Source organism: Rhinatrema bivittatum, chromosome 1 (genome assembly GCF_901001135.1).
Source record: "Rhinatrema bivittatum chromosome 1, aRhiBiv1.1, whole genome shotgun sequence".
NCBI classification, from domain to species: domain Eukaryota; kingdom Metazoa; phylum Chordata; class Amphibia; order Gymnophiona; family Rhinatrematidae; genus Rhinatrema; species Rhinatrema bivittatum.
Window position 1 is genome coordinate 264900898 of NC_042615.1, and position 20623 is coordinate 264921520.

General features: G+C 41.3%; 1 protein-coding gene across 4 annotated transcripts in view; it reads left to right on the forward strand.

The window, feature by feature from the left end:
* DYSF (dysferlin) overlaps positions 1-20623 on the forward strand; it is a 731032-nt gene that overhangs the window by 603995 nt on the left and 106414 nt on the right. For all 4 annotated transcript variants that reach the window (XM_029594483.1, XM_029594497.1, XM_029594488.1 and 1 more), the window contains 4 exons: positions 3041-3169; positions 9020-9175; positions 10853-10944; positions 17275-17445. In XM_029594483.1, the coding sequence (XP_029450343.1) occupies positions 3041-3169; positions 9020-9175; positions 10853-10944; positions 17275-17445 (548 nt within the window). The remainder of the gene's footprint in view (positions 1-3040; positions 3170-9019; positions 9176-10852; positions 10945-17274; positions 17446-20623) is intronic.

The following is a 20623-nucleotide window of genomic DNA, read 5'->3' on the forward strand; positions in this document are numbered from 1 at the left end:
GCTCTTCAGGCTATTTAGATGAATTAAAGCAGCTGTGTTTCAGTTGGCCTACTACAGATAAAGTTTTAAAAAGTGGTAATAATTTGCCACTACAGGCTCTTTTTTCTGTGGAGGCTAAGGTACTAGATCCACATTCAGAAAAGAGGGACGAAGATTAACAGAGCAGTAGGAGGGAGCCTGTAGAACTTTTATTGTGCCGGGCCCTTGTCAGGTCCATCAGAAGGTGCCGTTGCTAAAATAATTAATATTCATTTCTTTTAGTAATATCTGAAAACTGATCCTCTTTATTGAAATCTATAGAATTATTTGCATTGTTTGAGCCTGAATATATTGGTTGTATTTGCTCACATTCCTTTTCATAATTTTCACTTAAGCAGTTTTGGCTGACCCCATTCAGTATGATTAGAGCTGTCCATGAAACCTTGTATTAGATTTTGGAAAGAGACTCTAGAATATTTTGCTTTCCATTTCATTTCAGTTTTCCTTATTTCTTTTCTTTCTGTGTTTTCTTGGCTCACCGATGACAAAACTTCTAAATACATTTGCTGGAATAAATAACTATCTCTCTGACGTTGACTTTATTTTAGAGAGCCTATCAAAGCTTGATCATTCAGCACATAATGTATTGCATCTGTTTATTTATTTATTTATTTTATTTAATAATTTTTATATACTGACTTTTCATGCGAGCATATCAAATTGGTTTACAGTAGTTAGCAAATATTCATTTAAAATACATTTGCATTTGCATTTCTGTTGAACATGCTGCCACTAAAATAAGCTATCTGATTTTCATTTCTTTTAGTAATGTCTGAAAACTGATCCTCTTTATTAAAATCTGTAGTATTATTTGAAAGACAAATGACTTAATGCATACTTTATGCAGTACAAGATTATAAAATAGTTATTTATAAGAATGTTGTGATCCTCTTCAAACAATTTTTGGAAATGAATTGCGGATTATAAATATATGAAAATAAATAAATAAAAATACTAGTGCTTATGCTATGTGCTTGCATAATCCTTTTTACTTTAAAGGTACAGGAGAGGCTGTTATGCATAAAATTATAGAAAAATATGACTTTTGATAAATGTTTTCATAATTGACAAAGGGGTCCATATTCAGCTGTGGAGTGGCTAGTACGTTAGCCAGATTTACCTATCTGACTAACTTAACCAGGATATTTATTGACACGGTCCCGCTACTGAACATACCTAGCTTTCTTAAAGTTAGCCGGATAAGTATATTCGTCTAACTTTAGGACAGTCCTATGGCGCAACCAGAGTTAGCCACATAGGTTACGCGGCTAACTTCAAATATTGAAGTTAGCCACATAACATATGCGGCTAACTCCGACCCTCCCTGAAACGCTTCCCACCCGTCCTCGGACCATTCCTGAATTATGCAGCTAAATGTTACAGCTTTGCCATTTGGATGGATACATTTTCAGTTATCATTCTAAAGGGCTTCTGAATATCAGCCTCATTGTTCCTATACAAGGCAATTGATGACTTCCTAAACATATAGGGGAAAAGCTATAAAATTCAAATTTTTTTCATTTTCCAATGCTAGGTTCTAAGAGAGTCACAGTATGTCATCAATATAACTTGTAAATCATGTAAAGCAAATGGTAGTATTTAATGAACGTACTTGGGCAAACAGATTATTATTATTATTTATTGAACTTAATATACCACCTGTAAGGCAAATTTATCCAAGCGGATCACAATAAAACTTGCATAATATCAAATAGAAACATAAAAACAAGCAACAATATTCAATAGAAAGACTATTGCAACATATAGAGACATCCCAGCACAGGAGTCCTGCTGTACAGCGTTAGCAATCATAAGCCTGAGAGAAGAGCTAGGCTTTCACTGCTTTACAAAGCTTCATGTAATTCAGTTCTGCACAGGTATGGTAAGGTAAGGCATTTCAGGTACTTGAGGTAGGAGTGAGGGAGATATTGATTGTACTGGTGGGGAGAGATGTTGAGGAGAGAAAATGATGACTGTGCTGGAGATAGAGAGATAATGATTGTACGGGGAAAGGGGGGGTGCAGACTTTCCAATTTGTTATTTCCAGTCATATTTATTCAAGAATCTTGTATTATTTGTAGCTGCAGACAGACTTGTTAGGATTTAATGCCACTTTTGAGAAAATAGATGTCATTTAAATAGTTTTGAAGAAATAGAACTTGGGTTGCATGCTCAAACTGCCACCTAGAACTAATCATAACAGAGAAACAAACCAAATCCTCAATATGAAGAAGTTTCACATGGAACCCTCTTTGAGTAATCTCAAATTACTAAATTTAATTAAAATGTTGCACATTTATCAAAACTTAATGGCTATGATAACAATGAAATTTGATAAAGTCCTTGACCATCTGTTTTTCTTGCTTTTGAAAACTAATTCCTAAAAGCTCTTTTTAAAAAATCATATTTATAAGCGGGCTCCTCATTGACTAGATGTGGAGAAGGGAAGCCTTCTTTTCTAAGTTCAACTGGGAATGAGGCAAATAATCACTTTGTATCCCAGATATTTTTCAGTGCAACATTCTGTTTTCTTCATGGCCCATCCCTTCTGCTCTGCAGGGTGTTGAGGGCTATAACTGCCACTCCATACATGTTACCACGTGCCTTCTGTAACCGCTGCACCGTGCAGGTTACCCCAAGCAGCAATGTTACAGTTAAAGTTACCCCGGGTTACTCCGTTTCTTCTTTTCCATCATCTAGCCATTACTGACCCTCTGTGCTTATCCCATGCCATTTTAAATTATTTTTCCATTCTTCTTCTCACCATCTCTTCTGGGTGGGCATTCCAGGCATCCACCACCCTTTTGTGAAAAATTATTTCCTGACATTGTTCCTGAGTCTACCCCTTAGAAGTTTCACATCATGGCCCCTAGTCCTAAAGGTCTCTTTCCAATGGAAATGGTTTTCAGTATTAATAATGCATAGGAATCAGACTTTTTCCAGTGGAAAGAAATAGGTAAATATAACATCTCTCATGATTTTTAATTGTGTACTTTTTTAGGTTTATGAAACAGAGTTGGAGAACATTGAACAATATGAAGGTCTATCTGACTTTTGTCGTACTTTCAAACTACAACGTGGGAAAACATATGATGAAAATGAAGACCCATCTGTAGTTGGGGAATTCAAGGTTTGTTGACATCTTCAGTAGCTCAGCTGCATTTAGCTTGCTGCTTACTGTATAGAGGAAAATACTTTTGCAATTGCAAATATATTCCATTTTCTTGTGAGAGGGTATTAGTAAGGCTACATCTTGTGCATATTATTTCAGATTTGTTAATAATGGCTTTTGGGCTCCTGTAGTTTGTACAGAATACAATAATCCTTTGTTGCAACCCTCATTATAATCAAGGCTATATAAACTGGCTATTACTACAAACCTAGATGAAACTGAACAGCTGCTGATGGTTGATCGTTTGTTTATCTTGGGCTAATGGAAATCAATTTGAGAATCTTGTGTGATGAAGTCTGCTAGAGTCTGGTATACACTAAGAGTTTATCTGTTCTTGTAACGTTTTAGAAAGTAGAAAGGGAATACCATATTAACCCATCAAAAATAAAATTAGTTTAAAAGAAACTAGGCAATACCTGAGGAATATAATTCAGTGCAGGGGTGGGCAAACTTTCTTTTGCTGAGGCCACATAACAAGTTATTGACCACAATGAGGGCCAGGTTGGGGGGGGGGGAAGGGGTTCCCCTTGGAGTTCCTCAATACAGAAATCAAACCCCCAGCACTTGCTACAGGGGATTTCATCATCCAGCAGGCTTAAGCACCCTCATTTTTAGCACCCAAGGAGCCCCTTCAATCATAGATCCAAGCCTCTATCAAAAATCAGCAAAACTTTCAACTCAAGAGGTACAAGGTGTTTCCTGGCTAGCAGACTACCTCATCTCAGTCTCAAATGCAGAACAGAGACAGACTCTCAGCAAATAATACAAAGGAAATGAAACATAAATAAAAACTAAACTGGAAATTACCACAAGCCAGACTCATATGCAGTGCAATAATACAAAAACAGAAATATCACTGTGCTCACAAAAAATCAAGAAATATAAAATCAGTCATGATAGTAGTAAACCATACCAATAAAAATATTTCAAAAGATATGATGAATATAACATATAATAATTAAAAAGAATAAAGATAAAGTCATGTTAAACATTTCCCAATATTTAAAATATTTAAATACAGCAAACATATGAAACACCCAATAATTAAAAATGTCCTGCTCTCAAGTCTCAAATAATGCAATCAGAGACCAAGAAAATTTGGCAGAAAGATTGTTTCAATTGTATTGGGTGCCATTGACTTGATTAAACAGAACTTCCAAGCCATCTAGACCTGCTGCCTGTGAACATAATATCCTGTGAACACCAAGTATTAAGAAGAGAAATAGCCATAAAACTGAGACACTGAGATCAGATTCAGCATACTCTGGCATACAAATGAAGTTCATTCCTGTCAAGATAGGCACAAAATTAACCCATTTGGTTAATTGGTGCCTATCTTGACGCAATCCCTCAAACTGTCAAGTATGTCTTCCTGGTACCCCAGAACCCCTTTTGAATTGCTGAGGGCCAATCTGGATCCTCAGGGGCAGGGCTGCAGGTCCAAGATCGAGGCTGCAAGTGCCCTTTTCTGGGTGCTCGGCCTCAATTCAGTAGAGCCACATAATGGATCAAGGACAGAACTCCAGCTTCTCCCCACAGTATTTTGCAGATTTGTGGCCAACTGGCCAGAGACATTTTGCCTGACTATAAACCAAAGGCATGAGTAACTAAAGTTAGGAGCCCTTACTTTAATTTTTTTATTTTTATTTTTGTAGTATAAGTAATTAGTGAAGGCTAAATTTGAAATATCCTGTTTCATAAACACTTCCTTGGTATATATATATTCAGGTATATATGCAGAGTTCACTGGTGTGGATAAGGAGACCACGACTTAAGAATCATTTGTGCAGGAAGCTTCCATTAAAGAATAATTGTGTAATTCAAAAATACAAGACAAAGAAGGACATTGATGTACTGCTCTTGAAATCAGATATGGTTTCCAAGATTTTAGATTGGAATATTTTCCAGTTCATTCTCCAGACCAGTGGTTCTCAACCTTTTTTCTACCAGGACACACCTGACAGATGACTCTCCCATGCGTGACACACTGAACACTTGACTGTCATGGGGCTAAATGTAAACCTACACGCTGCATCCACAGGAACCCCTTGATCCCCAACAATGGGTGCAGAGCAGAACTAGGGCATTACCCCTACAACTTACCATACAAAAAAGATATTCTGGTTCTGGTGACATCTCAGTAAAAGCAAAACAAACTTCCTCTACTACGGCGCAATAGCCCTTATGAAAAGATAGTAATTTACCCCAATACATGTCCTATTGAAAAAACACAACAAATAAGATTGATACAAATGCCTATATGCTAGTAAAATACCTCATCTCAGTCACACACACAAAACTGACCTTTAGCCAGTACAGAAAGAACATAAATTATGAATATGTAGACAAACTGGAATGGAAACCCAAAAAAACCACTCTGCATGCATTGCAAACCTGGAGAAATGGAAAGAGAAATATAGTATCTAACATAATCCCAGGATCTGCAATAATTCACACAAACTAATCCGTACAAAGTTACACCTGCATTATGGAACACACTCAAACAGTAACAACCCTACCTATGAAACGGCAACACTACAAATATTAAACCAAGCCCTAAATACTTGTTAGGATTTGTGGGTTTGTGGGCCCTGGGCCGAGGTGAGAGATGGTACCGCCCACGGGCAGGAGCCCCGTGAGCCTCACCATCGAGTGGTGAGGTCTCAGCTGCTGCGTGTGCAGAACAGCAGGTAGTGGAGAGAGAGCAAGAAAGAGAGAGGCACTGCCCACGGAGCGGGGAGTGAAGCAAGAAAGTCACACAGACACGGAGGTGCCACAGGGTCTGTGAAGTGGGGTATACCCAAGAGAGAGGATTCCTCTGTATAGGTGATACGTCAGTGGTCCACAGAGCGGGGTACATCGGTGAGGATTCCTCAGTAGAGATGATACGGTAATGGTCCACAGAGCGGGGTACACCGATGAGGGTTCCTCAGTAGAGATGATGCAGTGATGGTTCGCAGAGCGGGGTACACCGATGAGGGTTCCTCAGTAGAGATGATGTGGTGATGGTCCGCAGAGCGGGGTACACCGATGAGAGTTCCTCAGTAGAGAGAATATGGGAATGGCCCGTAAGCAGAGTACTCACAGCAGAAGTAGAGAAGGTTCCAGAGGAAGCCCCAGGGAATGGGGCAGCAGTGGTCCTAGGTGAAAGGCCCTCCGAGGAGCAGATAGCCAGAGACGAGGAAAGGGCCCCCAAGGAGTGGGTACCTGGGAGTCTCACGCCAAGGAAGCAGGAGCTGGAACGGGAAGTCCGTAGTTAGCGAAGCGGATTCAGCAATGAGGGAACTCATTGCCAAATCATAGGCAGACAGGGCCAGCCGGCTTAAGAGTCCATGGAGAATGATGTCATCCAGGGGGATGCCTCCGAGGTTCCCACCATGACGTGCATAAGACTGGCCTGGAAGCGCGCACCTAAGGAGCTCCGAGGGCAAGATGGCAGTTGACAGCGTCCACGCCATCCAGGGAGGCCTGGGAACAGGAGCGGGCAGGCCGGCGATAGCTGGCGGAGGCCGCAAGTCTTCCCAATGGAGTCAGTGCAGTGAGACAAGAGGTGAGCTACAGCGGTCGCAGCCGTCTGCGACCAAGGGGCGTAACAATACTAATATACCTTCTATTTGGAAATCAGTATAAGCCAAGCAGCTACAGATCCCCTTGCATTAAATAATTGTAAAATTATACTAATAAATGTTTCAAAACAGCTGATTAACAGAATAACATCCAACAATTAAAAACTCACAAAAATTATCAAAAATTGTCCAAATACCAATAGAATATTTGAAAACAGCAGACACATCACATAATACCCAATAATTAAAAAGGCAGTCAATCAAGAAAAATAAACTTAAAAAGCCAACTTTACTTACCCACTCTAACAACTCTCCTATTCCTTTCCCTTGCAGGCCAAAACACACACACTAGAAGCAGCAGTGGTTGCTAAAGCTCTGTCCTCATGGTTCTCTTCCTTAGGGCCCACAACCAGTCACAACCAGTCACACATTCACCCACACACATACATTCACACCAATTAGACCCCATTACCAATCTCGGTCTCTTACACACCAGTCACCTCCCTGACCAGTCGCTTTCTCTCTCACATATACCAGTCACCTTCCTGACCAATCTTTCTGTCTCACACACACCAGACACCTCCCTGACCAGTCTCTTTCTCACATATACCAGTCACCTTCCTGACCAATCTTTCTCTCTCACACACACCAGACACCTCCCTGACCAGTCTCTCTTTCTCACACACATAGTCCCCTCCCTTACTAGTCTCTGTCCACACACACCAGTCACCTCCCTGACCAGTCTCCATCTCTCTCTCACACACCTGTCGCCTTTCTGACCAATCTTTCTCTCTCCCTCAATCATACCAGTCACCTCCCTGACCAGACTCTATCTCAATCACACACATGCTCTCAATCACACACATGCTCTCTTACGTAGACACATACTGACAATCACACTTGCACAAACACACTCTCTTACTTACATACAAGCTCTCAATCACATACACATGCTCTTTCTCTCTCTGGCTCACTCTAACTCATGAACCCCCTCCTCCCCAGCATAAATGGCAACTGCAGTAGCTTACTCCTGCATCCCCAGTGGCCCAAGAACGAAGACTCCCATCAGCTATGGGGGCTAACTCTGTTCTTTCATGTGCCCCACTGTACATCACTTCCTGTTTCGGGCCATGGGGGCAGGAAGAAGAATGGGCCATGCCACTGATGTTGCCAGGAGCGGCAGTGTTAGTGGAAGAATGGCCTAGATTTACAAAAACACCACGGCGTCGTGAATCCCGCGGTAACGGGGGGGCAGGGTGGCAAAGCGAGGGGGCGGACCTGCGATAGCCGGTAACGATCGCACCTCCGCGGTGTGATCGCTGCCAGCGTCGTGCCAAAACCTACGCCATAAAAGGTGTAGTTATTCGGCGCAAAACTGACAGCGATAAAGAAACGTACCTTTCGCTGTCGGCAAAGTCTTTCTGGCGTCAGCCCCAGTGCTGCCCCGACTCCTCCTCTTCCGGGACTGACGCTGCCCCAACTCTACCCTGATCTTGGTATCGCACGCGATCCGCATAGTAAATGACCCACAATGTCTGCTTCTCACTGTGATGAAGGAGAGGGAGGGAAGCACAACCAGAGCAGTGGGACACTGGGAAGCCACGACACACCTGCCGGTGCTTGGCGACACACTGGTGTGTCTTGACACACTGGTTGAGAATAGCTGCTCCAGACTAAGGGCTAGATTTACAAAGCTGTTTCGCATGGACACGGTGGGAGAAGAGCCTTGGTAAATCAGACCTTAAGACTCTGTTGTATAGCATTTAACATGTGGTAAAATGAGCAGAAATATAGAATGATATAGATATTGTATTAAAACCTCAGAAGAGAATACTGAAATGAAAGGAAAGAAAAATTTAAAAACCCTGAAAAGTCCTGAGGATTTTACTTTTCTGACTACCATTTTTCATTATTTTAACAATCTGCAACCAATTAAATTCTGTGATAATCTCAGCTTTACAGATTCTGAAATTATTTTCGTACTGTTTTTTTGGTAGACTCTGCAAAATATGGTAAATATGATATCACTTCTGAAATGTGCTGATGCAGCTTCTGTGACTGAGTAAACAAATTTAATCAGCTAAAGTCTTCTTATGTGGATATCCAGTTAACCATATCCTTTCAATTCAATATCTATTTATTTTAGGGGAGAAGAGAGAGAGAAGGACATTGATCAGACTTGTTAGAACTAGTTACATTTGACTAGTTCTTGCTATTTATCTCTAAAAATATTTATTTACAGGGAGCCTTCAAATTATATGCCCTTCCTGATGATCCATCGGTGCTGATGCCTCCTCGTCAGTTCTGTCAGCTTCCAGCCAGGGGACCCCAAGAATGCCTTGTCAGGGTGTATATTGTTCGTGCCTTTGATTTGCAACCAAAGGACACCAATGGAAAGGTAACCCTATTAAAGTCTTTGAGAGAATATGAACTTTAAAAGGAAGAAACCCATGGAGGTTTGATCTGATAGGGTCTAACATGGGGCCCCACTGTATAGTTGATATGAAGATTCCTACACAGTTGATTTTGGATTCCTAAAACTGTCATAACCTAAGATATCTTTACAATCAATAGCTCTATCTTTGATCACTCTGTATGGCATAATGCGTCTTATATTATTGACTGATGAAAGGTAGAAGGCTTTCCTATAGAAATTACTGAACAGTCCACTTGAAAGAGAGAGAAAGAGAGGGAGAGATAACTCAGCAGTATCATTACAATTGATGACATCTCCCTGCAGCTATAAATACATATCTATGTTTTGTCTCCCCAGTTTCTCTCCTACTTTCTTCTCACATTTATTTGCATGCACATTGTACTTGTCTACTGCACATCCATAAACTTGTCCTCAGAATGTAAATAACTAAAGCTTTAATGGAATCTTTAATTCTGGTGATATTCTGCAACCATTTGACCTTTGTTGTGCATTGTGAGGGTAATTTTGCAACAGTCTGCATAATGCACATGTATTTTTCCTTCTGAAAATTATTACACCAAAACTACTTGCAATAATTTACACCTATGTATGGTTTTTTCTGGAAAAATTACATGCAGAGATGATAACTGTAAAACAAGCATGTGGACACCTATGTATGAGTGTGTGAACGAACATACACTAGAATTTTATATCATGCACGGAGTTGCATATGTATGATTTAAAATACTCCTATTGCTCATAATTTTAAGTCGTTACTTGAGCAAATGTACTTTGCATATCTTCTTTAGGACTTTGTCAGCTTTAACATGCACAGGTAAGTGAATTTTAAAACATGCTGGCGAAAAGGACATTCCCAGTTTTACCAACTAGTCCACCAGTTTGCCCAGTCTATCTCGAGGTCATCCAGACCCCTCTGGTTCTTTTTCCTGCGCTCCCCCCAGGTTGACCCAGACCCCTCACCCTGTCATGTTAGGCCTAAAAAGCAATTTCTGCAGGCTTATCATCAGGAGCAGCATTAAATATATGCTCTGTGCGCTGAAAGCTTTTGTTTTAAAATAACAGATTTACACGCTTAACTACTGGTCCTATCTTGGAAGACCCATGTCCCGCCCCTTTTTTAAGCTTATGTATGTACATATAGTTGCATAATCAGCTTTTTAAATCCACGTTGCTCGCGCATGGTCCACATACTGACATATGTGGACCTTTTATTGCGAGCAACGCTTTTAAAATTCAGTTCTTTTGCAAATGCAAAACTAGGTGCACAAGTATAAACCCCCACCCCTCTGTACATCATGCATATAGGCCATATGCACATAGGTTTACCCGCATATCAGGCAAGCAATTTGGGAAAAGGTTATTTTGAATGGGAAAGGACCATTTTACCTGCACAAATGCTTTAAAAATGATTCTCCGTGTTTCAGCACTGGAAAATGCAATACTATTTTTACTCTTATGTACAGTTGAGTACAGTTTATTGTGCATATTAGAGACAAGTATGCTATATTTAGTCATTTCACTAGAGAAAGGGCTAGAAATGTTAAAGGAGTTTCAATAATAGATGTAAGTCTGTGAATGTGTTTGTTCTTGAGCCATATTCAATATAACACAGCAGCCAATGTTCCTTATGTCTTGTAGTGTGATCCTTATGTAAAGATTTCTGTGGGAAAGAAATCAGTAAATGATCAAGACAATTACATCCCGTGCACATTGGAACCTGTCTTTGGAAAGTAAGTTTGAGCTTCCATTTCAAAGAATCCACTCACAAAGCTTTTTGAATTCCTGTGAGAAGGCTGCAGCAAGTGGCGGTCAGTAGATTGGTACCATTGTGAGACATCATTGGCTGCTTAATGCCTTGACTCAAAGAATCTGTAGCATTGCAAAGATCAACATAATTGAGAAATGACCATGAATTAACCAGTATTTCTCAACCAGTGTGCCTTCAGACTTGATCAGACATGCTACAGAAACGTCACCACTGTCTGATACTCAGATTCAAATCAGGTACTTGGGCTCTACTCTCAGCCTCTCACAGCAACAAAAGATACCAGCAGTGCTCCTTTCTGAGAACATATGTTATCATGCATGCCACTTCTTTCTACCTACAATATGAGTGTCGGAGTATGGTAGTTAATGGGCAGCAAGCAGGACATACATTTCACTCAGCACTACCTCCTTTTCCCCTTCCTGACCCTTCTCCTTTTAGTCATTCCAGCCTCGGCCATCCCCAGGTTGAGTAAGATAGAGACAGAGGGTATGCACTGAGCGCTGGTTGTAACTCACTGAGCATTGGTAGTAGAGACAGTGAAGGAGCTCTGGCAGTCACATGTGGCAGCCAAGGTAATTAACTGCATTTGTATATAGAGGGAACTGGCCGGTTGTAATGAATTCATGTGTGTCTGCCTTCTGCCCCTTTGTTTTAAAATGTGGTCCAACTTTCAGTACTTCCCCTAGCTCTTCTTTTGGTATTGTGAGTCCTCAATGCCTGCACGTTCCACACATTATTTTAATGTAGGTGTGCCTTGGGCTTGAAAAGGTTGGGGAACACTGGAATAGATGTATATGTTGTTGGAATAATTTAGTAACTGCCTGTATTGGTGCAAAGTTAGACTTTAGACTAATTTTCAAAGTGAAATTATGTGTGGACTTTCACTTTGAAAATTATCCAGAAAACTCCTAGCACATATCTACACCTGCTAATTTCTGTGGCTAGTTTTCCTGAGAAAAATTATGCATATACATTGAAAACTTCTTCCCCTACCCTACCCTCACCCACCTCTCCCCGACAACACCTTCACCTAACACAGGTTAAATTGCACGTGCAGTGTCTCAGAGAGGAGCAATTTTTTAAAAGTCCTTTTCTGCAAATAAAGCACTGCTTTATTGCAGAAATGACTCTGAAAATTACCCTCTATGAGGGTAATTTCATAACTCCACACATACAGGCAGACCTTACCAAGAATTTTGAAAGCACACTTATTAACATAAGTTCGCTTTCAAAATTCATGGGCAAGTAGCCAGGTTTGCAAAGAAATTTACTTGCATAAAATTATGTCTTCTCTTCAGAAGGAATACCTTGCATGCTTACACTTACGCACTTAGGAGTGAATTTTCAAAAGATTCACATTCCTCAAAGTAGCATATATCATAGCAATTTTCAAAAGTCCATTTACACATGTAAAATCTTTGAAAATTCAATGACATTTCAAAGGAGTTATGCATGTAAAAGTAGCAATTTTTAAAAGTCCATTTCCATTTCCATACATAAAACCCAGTTTTTCATAAATAAATTCTTAAATATTACCTCCTGAGGTCATGTGATGCTGTGGTAGGTGCTGGACGTGTTTTAATCCTCCTGGGGCCTCCCTGAAATCCACCCTTAACGGAACGCATCCTGCTTGTAAAGACTTTAAATTAGGCTTCACGTAGTTAAGAATCGCTATCAGCAAATGCTAAGGTGTTTTTAGGTGAGTCATGTCTAGTAGACTCCCACAGAAAGAACAGGAAAAAGTGAAACTAGCAGACCCCAAGATGGCTGACGCTAGAAAAATGGGGTCTTACCAGATGCTGTTGACATGGGAGCCTTAATCGCAGCAGTTACTAGAGCAGTGGAAAAACTTTAGATATCAAACTTGATGGGGCATTTGAGGTGATTTTTGATAAGTTTGATGCATTGTCAGGAGTCCTTGAAATGATGTCTCAGCAGTTAGATGTGGTGGAACAGAGAGTGTCTGATTTGGAAGATGGCACTTGCATCACGGAAACAACAGTAAGCAGATCAGGGGAGAGACTTGAACAATTGGAGCCCAAAGTTGAAGATATGGAAAATCATGCATGCCGCAAGTTTTCATTTTATATGGCACCCTGAAACTCTGTTGGATAGCGAACTGCGTGGATTTTTAGAAAAATGGCTGCCAGGGATGCTCCAATGCCAAGAGACTCTAGGCCCCTTGCAGATTGAGCGTGCATACAGAATTGGCCCCAGAACTGAAAACCGGGACAGGCCATGAGTGGTAATTGCCTGTTTTTTGAACTTCATCCACAAAGCTGCAGTGTTGCAGGCTGAACATAGGTGAATTCAGCCGACTATGGGAGAATAGAAGATTTTAATTTTCCAAGACTTCTCCTTTAAATTGCAAGTTTGCGCGGAGCCTTCTCCCCGATCTGCAGCATGCTTTTTGAGAAAAGGTGTGTTTCTCCCTTTAATATCTAGCGAAACTGAGGGTAACACATGCTGGCAACACTGTTGTGTTCTCTGTACCAGAAGAGGCACATCCGTTTTTACAATCATTGGGAGAGGAATGATTCCCAGCTAAATATATCTGGTTTTGAGTGGCTTCCCTGACAACTGTAATGGATATCCGAGGGGTATGTTTTGCAGCTATTGTTTAGTGCTTGAAACGGGAAACAGGCACTTGTTGGTTGTTCCTCAACATCAGTTTTACTGCAGTATTCATAGTGGCTCCGATTGTAGTCCAAGAATGGATGTGGGACCAATATGACTCATTGATGACATTGTGCTCCATAATTTCATTGTTCCACTTGAATTTTTTTTTCTTCTTTTTTGGTGCTTGCTGTTTCTTGACAGAAATGTCTAGACTATTGGGTAGTCCTAGAATGCATCAGACATAAGACCCATATGGAACAGAGGAGCTGTTTTCTGTACTGATGATATGAGGCTGTTTTGATTTCCTCATTTGGAATCTCTCTGGCTCTTTTGGTAGCCACTCAGTTGCAAATTGCAAATGTTATTATTTTCTTGTTAGTAATTCAGTGATTTTCAGAGTAAGATTCTGGCATTGTTCTGTTGGGGGCGGGAGATGGAGGGGGTTCCCTTTTGCATCAGGCTCGTGATCTCGATCAAAGACGGAATGGGTATGGAGGAGGATGGGATAAGAGTTGAGAGGGGGAAGGGGTGGGCTGGGGAAGGGATCAGGATGAGTGGGTAAAAGGAGAAATGGTTGGGGAGTTTTCAAATTGTGATTGAATTTAGGGGGTCATTTATCAAAATGCGTTAGGAAGTTATTGCGCACGTTAGAGCCCTAGCGCCAGCGATAACGTTGTAACACATGCGATAAATACCGCATTGCGAAATGCGCATGCATATTTAAAATTTGTAGTCGAGTGGGAGGAGTTTGGGCAGAGTAAATGGAAATGAGGGCTGGCTAACGTTGTGTGCGATAACGCAGTACAAATATTGCAGGATTTAATGCCGGAAATAACTACACCTTTTTGATCTGACTCTGACTCTGATTGTTGTTTTATTTGATGATGTAAATGTACTTTGTGCAATTGGTCTAGAATCTATTTTTTTCTTTCTCCCTGAATAAACTTGAGTAGGGGGATAGTGGGGGGATTTGGGAAAGAGTCTGATTACAGTGGAATCCAAGAGATGACTATCATTCTGTCGAAGCTGTGTTTCTTGCACTCAGATATAATTTGTGATATGTAATTTTATTATTGAAATCACAATGGCATGGGCCGAGGGAGGGGAGGGTGAAAACTGTGTAAAAAGTATTATCTTGCTAGACTGTTTTTTAAATGTAGCTAGATGTGCATCAGATTTCAATGTATATCTGGCGTTTACTAATTTTCTTTAACAGTTTTAAACATAAAAATTACCTCCTTAGGAGTAAATTTTCAAAGGATTTACACACTTAAAAGTGGCATATGTTGTAGCAATTTTGAAAAACCCATTTATGTGCAATAAAGTCCATTAATGGGTGTAAAACCTTTTGAAAATACAGCTCTATGGAGTGAATTTTAAAGGAGTTGCAGATATAAAAGTAGCAGTTTTCAAAAGCCCATCTACAGTTTTACGCAAATAAATCCTTTTGAAAATTGTCTCAATACATTTTAAAATCCTAAAGTATGCACGTAAGGGCCAGCTCTGCCCTGGAGCACCTCTGCTCAGTTCCCGTAAAAATATGCGCGAAACCAGATTATCTGCACACTTTTGTGCAAACAGAACCTCAGCTGATTTCGTACCAGCCATTTACATGCCAAAAAAAGGAGTTTTAATCAGGGGCTGAAACTGAAGCCTTCTAAAATATGTTGGAATAGCTTCCGTGAACCAGTGAACAGCTTTGTCTAGCTAAAGTCTTTATGCCGCTTACAAATGTCAAACCTGTGCTAAGTCAACCTCATTTTGTGTCTTTCACACATAGTTGAAATTACTAATGGAAGGGAAACCTTCGTAAGTTCTTGAATCTTTCACTTTTTCTGAGGTCTCTGGAGCTGTAATGAGATTTCTGTTGGCCGCCTGAGTTTCCTGCAGCTGTTTAGTGTATGAGAGTATACAGGTGCCCACAATCTGCAGTTTCCCCATGTCTTGCTATAAGTGGCGATGGAAACCCATATTACAGCTCTTTTGAAGTCTGTGGAGCAGAGGGTACCTGCTAGAAAATATCTTGAAATGCTCATGGATTGCCAAGTATGGATGCTTTATTTTTTGGGTAAATATATACTCAGTTTCTTAATTGATCCACTGGTAAACATCAGATAAGTCAAGCATTCTCCTTGAGGTACAGCTTAGGTGTGTATATGAAAGAGTTTCATTTTTATATTTAGTTGTTTTTTTTCTGTTTCCCAAAAGCGTGACACATTCCTTTATATTTTTTGATCCTGCACTTGCTTACTCTGCCTTTCACGCTTAAATCATGTTATTATCTTGTTTCAAAGGAATTTTCAGATTTCTTAAATCAAAAAAACAAAAGCATGCACAGGTAAAAAGGGAATTCTTTGGACGTGATGGTGACCTCAGCCACCGTGATCACAGGACCTAACTTATTGCGCTAATGATAATTAACAAAAAATATAAAGTGTGGGGTCTTTCCACCTAAAAATTAAATTTGATTCAGCTACTATAGTATGCAAAAAAAGGCCTTACCAGTGAGGGTTTGTAACACCAAGAAGCTGGTTCACAGCAGAGGCAACATCACTGCCACTGCCATAGAGCTGAAAACTGAAAAGCAGAAACACAAGGGAGCCAGGCCAAAGCAACCACAGCATGGCATCATCTCCAACTCTGCAACCTTTGCAGAGCTGGAGCAAATTTTCAGCAGGTAATGTCTGAGGGGAGTTCCTGGGCTAGGACCGAGTCTATCCGACGGCCGGACCCAGAACAGGGCTCATAGGATCAACCCTGCAGGACCAAGGGATCAGAAGGAAGAATACTAGATAGGAAATTCTTTTCTCATCCTTGCCACCTCGCCATCTCCGTGGGGGTCCCATGGTTGCTGGGAGCTTCCACTCCAACTTTCTTCCTGCAGTAGTTACTGACAAACGCATCCAGCAGGGAAGGAAGCTGCGCATCGCCTAATGTCCTTCAGCACCGCCTACCATTCCATGCTCAGCTGGAACAGCAGCAGGTGGGCGGGTGAACAGACTCCTCACCCGCAGGTCTGGCTCTTGCAGCCATTCTGGGACTTGCTACCACTGAGCCTAGGGATGGGGGGGGGGGGGGGGAAGAGAGTCCCTGAGTCCAAGAGAGGAGGGGGAAGGGAAGAGAGCCGCAAAATACAAATCAAGTGATCAATAAGGTACCTTTATTTTAAATAATTAATTTGAATGGGGGGGGGGGGGAGGGAAAGGGGGTCTATATTTTCTTTTGCTGAAGCTCCAAGAAATGAAATGTAATTAAATTGGTTCCCTAACCATCCAGGGTCATTGTTCAAAACGCGATGGGCCGTTATCGCACGTGTTAGGGCGTTATCGCGTTCGATAACGCCCTAATGCACGAGATAACTAACGCATCGCGACTTTAACATTTAAATGAGGGAAAGGGGAGGGGTTGGGGGGTTTGGGCAGGGTTGAAAAAAATTGGACGCAAGTATCGCTGAGGGCGATAATGTCTGATCGCCCCCTCGCCCCTTTTTTTTTCACGGCTCACCATTCCCTTATATTTATATTTATAGCTGGATGATGAATCCCAGGGTATGAGCCCTGCTTCTGAGTTTTCTCTTGTTTCTGTAGGATGTTTGATTTGCTGGCAATCCTTTTATTGATACTGATATTCGTCATTTCTCTGCTTTATTATTATACCTTGTGGTTTTTTTTAGGATGTTTGAACTAACCTGCACTCTGCCTTTGGAGAAGGACCTGAAGATTACTCTGTATGATTATGATCTTTTGTCAAAGGATGAAAAGATTGGAGAAACAGTGATAGATCTAGAGAATCGGTTTCTATCAAAATTTGGAGCTCGTTGTGGTCTACCAGAAACCTATTGCACGTACGTATTTTGAATAAATCAGTACTCTAAGGATTTAATTCTTTCCCAGCACATTTTGCCTCCAAGAGAATAGCAGCTGAATATAGATTTTTATCTGAATATCTGCAGTCATAAAAGAAGCTAACTGACTGTTATTCGGTGTGTTTTTAGATTCTCAAATTTTATTTGGAAGAGCCCCCAAAAACGATATTTGGCATACAAGGAAGGCAGAGCCCATCTGTGCTCTCAATTATCAGGCTTCACTGCTGCCCTCAGATGGCTATTCATGGGCCTATACCTCAAATAAATGTATTTCAGTTCAGAGCAGTAGAAGCCTGGTCAGCCTCCCTTTTGTCTGTGTAACTCCCATTATTTTAATTTTATTTTCCTCCATTAGATTAAAATCAGGAAAGAATTATCTGGAAAAAGTTACATAAAAGTCTGTTTTGTGCCATTTCTCACTACTTTTAAAAAGAGAGTTTCATGATGGCAGTAACACATCAAGATTGAAAAGCAGCATCGATAGTCCCTACCTGCTGCAGAATCATCTCAACACAGTCGCTAACCCACACATGCTCTCCCTTACCTGCCCCATCCCATTTCCCACAACCACTCTCACAAAAATATGCTATCAGGACCTGCTCTGCACTCATGCATTCACCCCCATCAATCATGCACACCCAGCAACTAAGCTTAAAGAAAATTATAAAAGACACCAAATACCAACCAAAAAGAAAATGTATGTGTATACAATTTATTAGAATTTCTTCCCCCTTCTAGGGGAGGGACAAGGGGAGCATCTGGATGGCATGAGGGTCTCAGAGACCAAACATGAGAATGCCCAGGCAAGCTTGAAAGAGAGAAAAAGTCCTGTCAGCAACTGCAAAGCAGAAATTAAGGCAGCCCGTACACCTGCAATAGGGCTCATATCTTCTGCTGCATAGAAACTATAAAGGATTCTTGCATTGCTGGCATGCCTGATCTGCAGGATCCTGGCCCTTTGGAAAGGCTGGTGCATGCCCTGAGTATTCAGAGGAAAAAAGAAGTGGGAAGAAACGTAGATACAAGGGGGTCACAGTCACACCTAAGAAGAATAAGCAAAGCATATAAAGACAGAATGCACAGAAGAGAGAAGACAGTGTAACCGAAAAATAGGGATGTGCTCTCATTAGTTTCATTTCACAACATTAATATGTGCATATGTGATCAATTATGCACATACACAATTAAGGGCCAGATTTTTAAAAGGGTTACGCGCACCGGACCTATTTTAAAAAGGCCCGGCGACGCGCGTAAAGCCCCAGGACGCATTTAAGTCCCGGGGCTTTACAAAAGGGGCGGTCTGGGGGTGGGGCAGGGAGGGGCCGGCGCCGAAGGCCTCCGACACAGCAGCCATTGCTGCTGTGTCGGAGGATTGCGTGCCGGCAGGCAGCCAGCGCGTGCAAAAGGTAAAAAAAAAAATTTTTGGGGGGTGTTAGAGTAGGGCTAGGGAGAGGAAAGGTTAGGGGAAGGGGTGTGAAGGTCAGGTTAGGGGGAAGGGAAGTTCCCTTCCAGGCTGCTCCGAAATCTACCTGTAAATGTACATATAAAACCCTTATGGATGGTAACTTTCAAACAGCTGTGCGGGTAATCATGTACGCACGTATGCCGGCTCGTGCCCAGAGACGTGACCAGTTTATAACATTTGCGTGTATTCGTGTGCTTTTTAAAATTCGTGCGGTGAGTGCCAGCCCGAGCATGTGCGTATCTCCTGCCTTTGGCGCGCTTAGGGCTTTTAAATTTGACATTTTAGTATGCACCGGTGCTTTTTATTCTAGAAAGATGGCATATCCTTATGCCACTTTTTTTTTTTTCTATGTAGGGATGCTAGGGTTTTCTCCATTGGTCCTTGTGGAGCCAAGGCAAATAAATGTTTCAGAGATTATGCAAATGAGGCAGTGTGTCGTTAGAAGCATAGGCAGGGGTTTTTGGTTTCCTACCCCTGTAATTCTTACATCACAGTTTTCCTGCTTTTTTTTTTTTCCGTAGGGAACAGTTGTTACTCAGCTGACTCTGCATGTGTGAAAAAGGATGTTGAGGATCATTCACAGAGAAATGAGGCAGCTAATGCATTCTGCAGCTTGGAATGGGAAGGCCGAAAAGGCCACATTACACACCCATTTTTGCTCTAATCAGCCCTCCAAGCAGCTTCTGTGCTAGCTGAATAACAAATAATTTGTAACCCCCCCTGCACTCATTGACCCCTTTCCTCAGTGAGTGACAGGATACACTCAGTACTGGGGATGTCTCTGTTATCACAATGTCCTCAGTTGGAGGGGCCTCCATATGGAGGACGTATAAACCTCCTAGACCCTGTGCATAAACTATCTTCTCTTTTAGTGAGTGCCAGTAAACACAAAGCTGGTGTTCCAACACAACTTTACTGTAGAAATTAGTTCACTCATGAAAATATAGCACTTGGTATAAGTCGCTTTCAGATAATGTTCATTAAGAAATGGAAAATAGTAGATCTGTGAATTGGTGGTTCTGTGGTCCCGTGGTTCCTTATCAGTGGATAGAATGTGAAGCCTCCTTAGTTAAACTATGAAAACATGGGGTCCTTTTTCTTCCTTGTGTAGGCACCTCCTTGGCTCTTTGCTGCAGCTGAGCATCCAGAATAGAAACTCAGATTCTTTTCTCTCCTCCCTGTGATGAAACCTTTTAAGCTTCTGCTCCTTCTTCTCCTCTGTTTTGCCAGATTGGCAAGGAAGTCTATTAAGACTAAAAGACACCAAGTTAATCAATGAAACTTCTCTTATTACTCCTCTTCTTATGGGTAGGAAGGATGGATAAAAGCTTCCTTCCCAGACACAAATCACATAAACTAACTGTGTGTGAGTTGAAAATTATTCTTTTACTTTCTAATACTCCTCAGCGAAAGCTTTGGGGCTTTATTCTGAGAAATTAAGAGAACTGTAAGGAAGCACTTCTTTTCTCTCTTATTCCAAACTAAAAATCTACACAGGCATTGGGGGTCACTTGCTTTTAAGCAAGTGGGAACCAACCAATACAGCAGCCTTTAGTGGGAGTGCTGTGACAAAGATGGTTCATTCCTCTGCTCTACTCTGCCCCGACCTAACAACTAGGCCATACTCCTTTGTAGGGATCCCACCGGAGCCCTTCATTTTTATTCACCTGCCTGCCCAATAGCTATTCATTT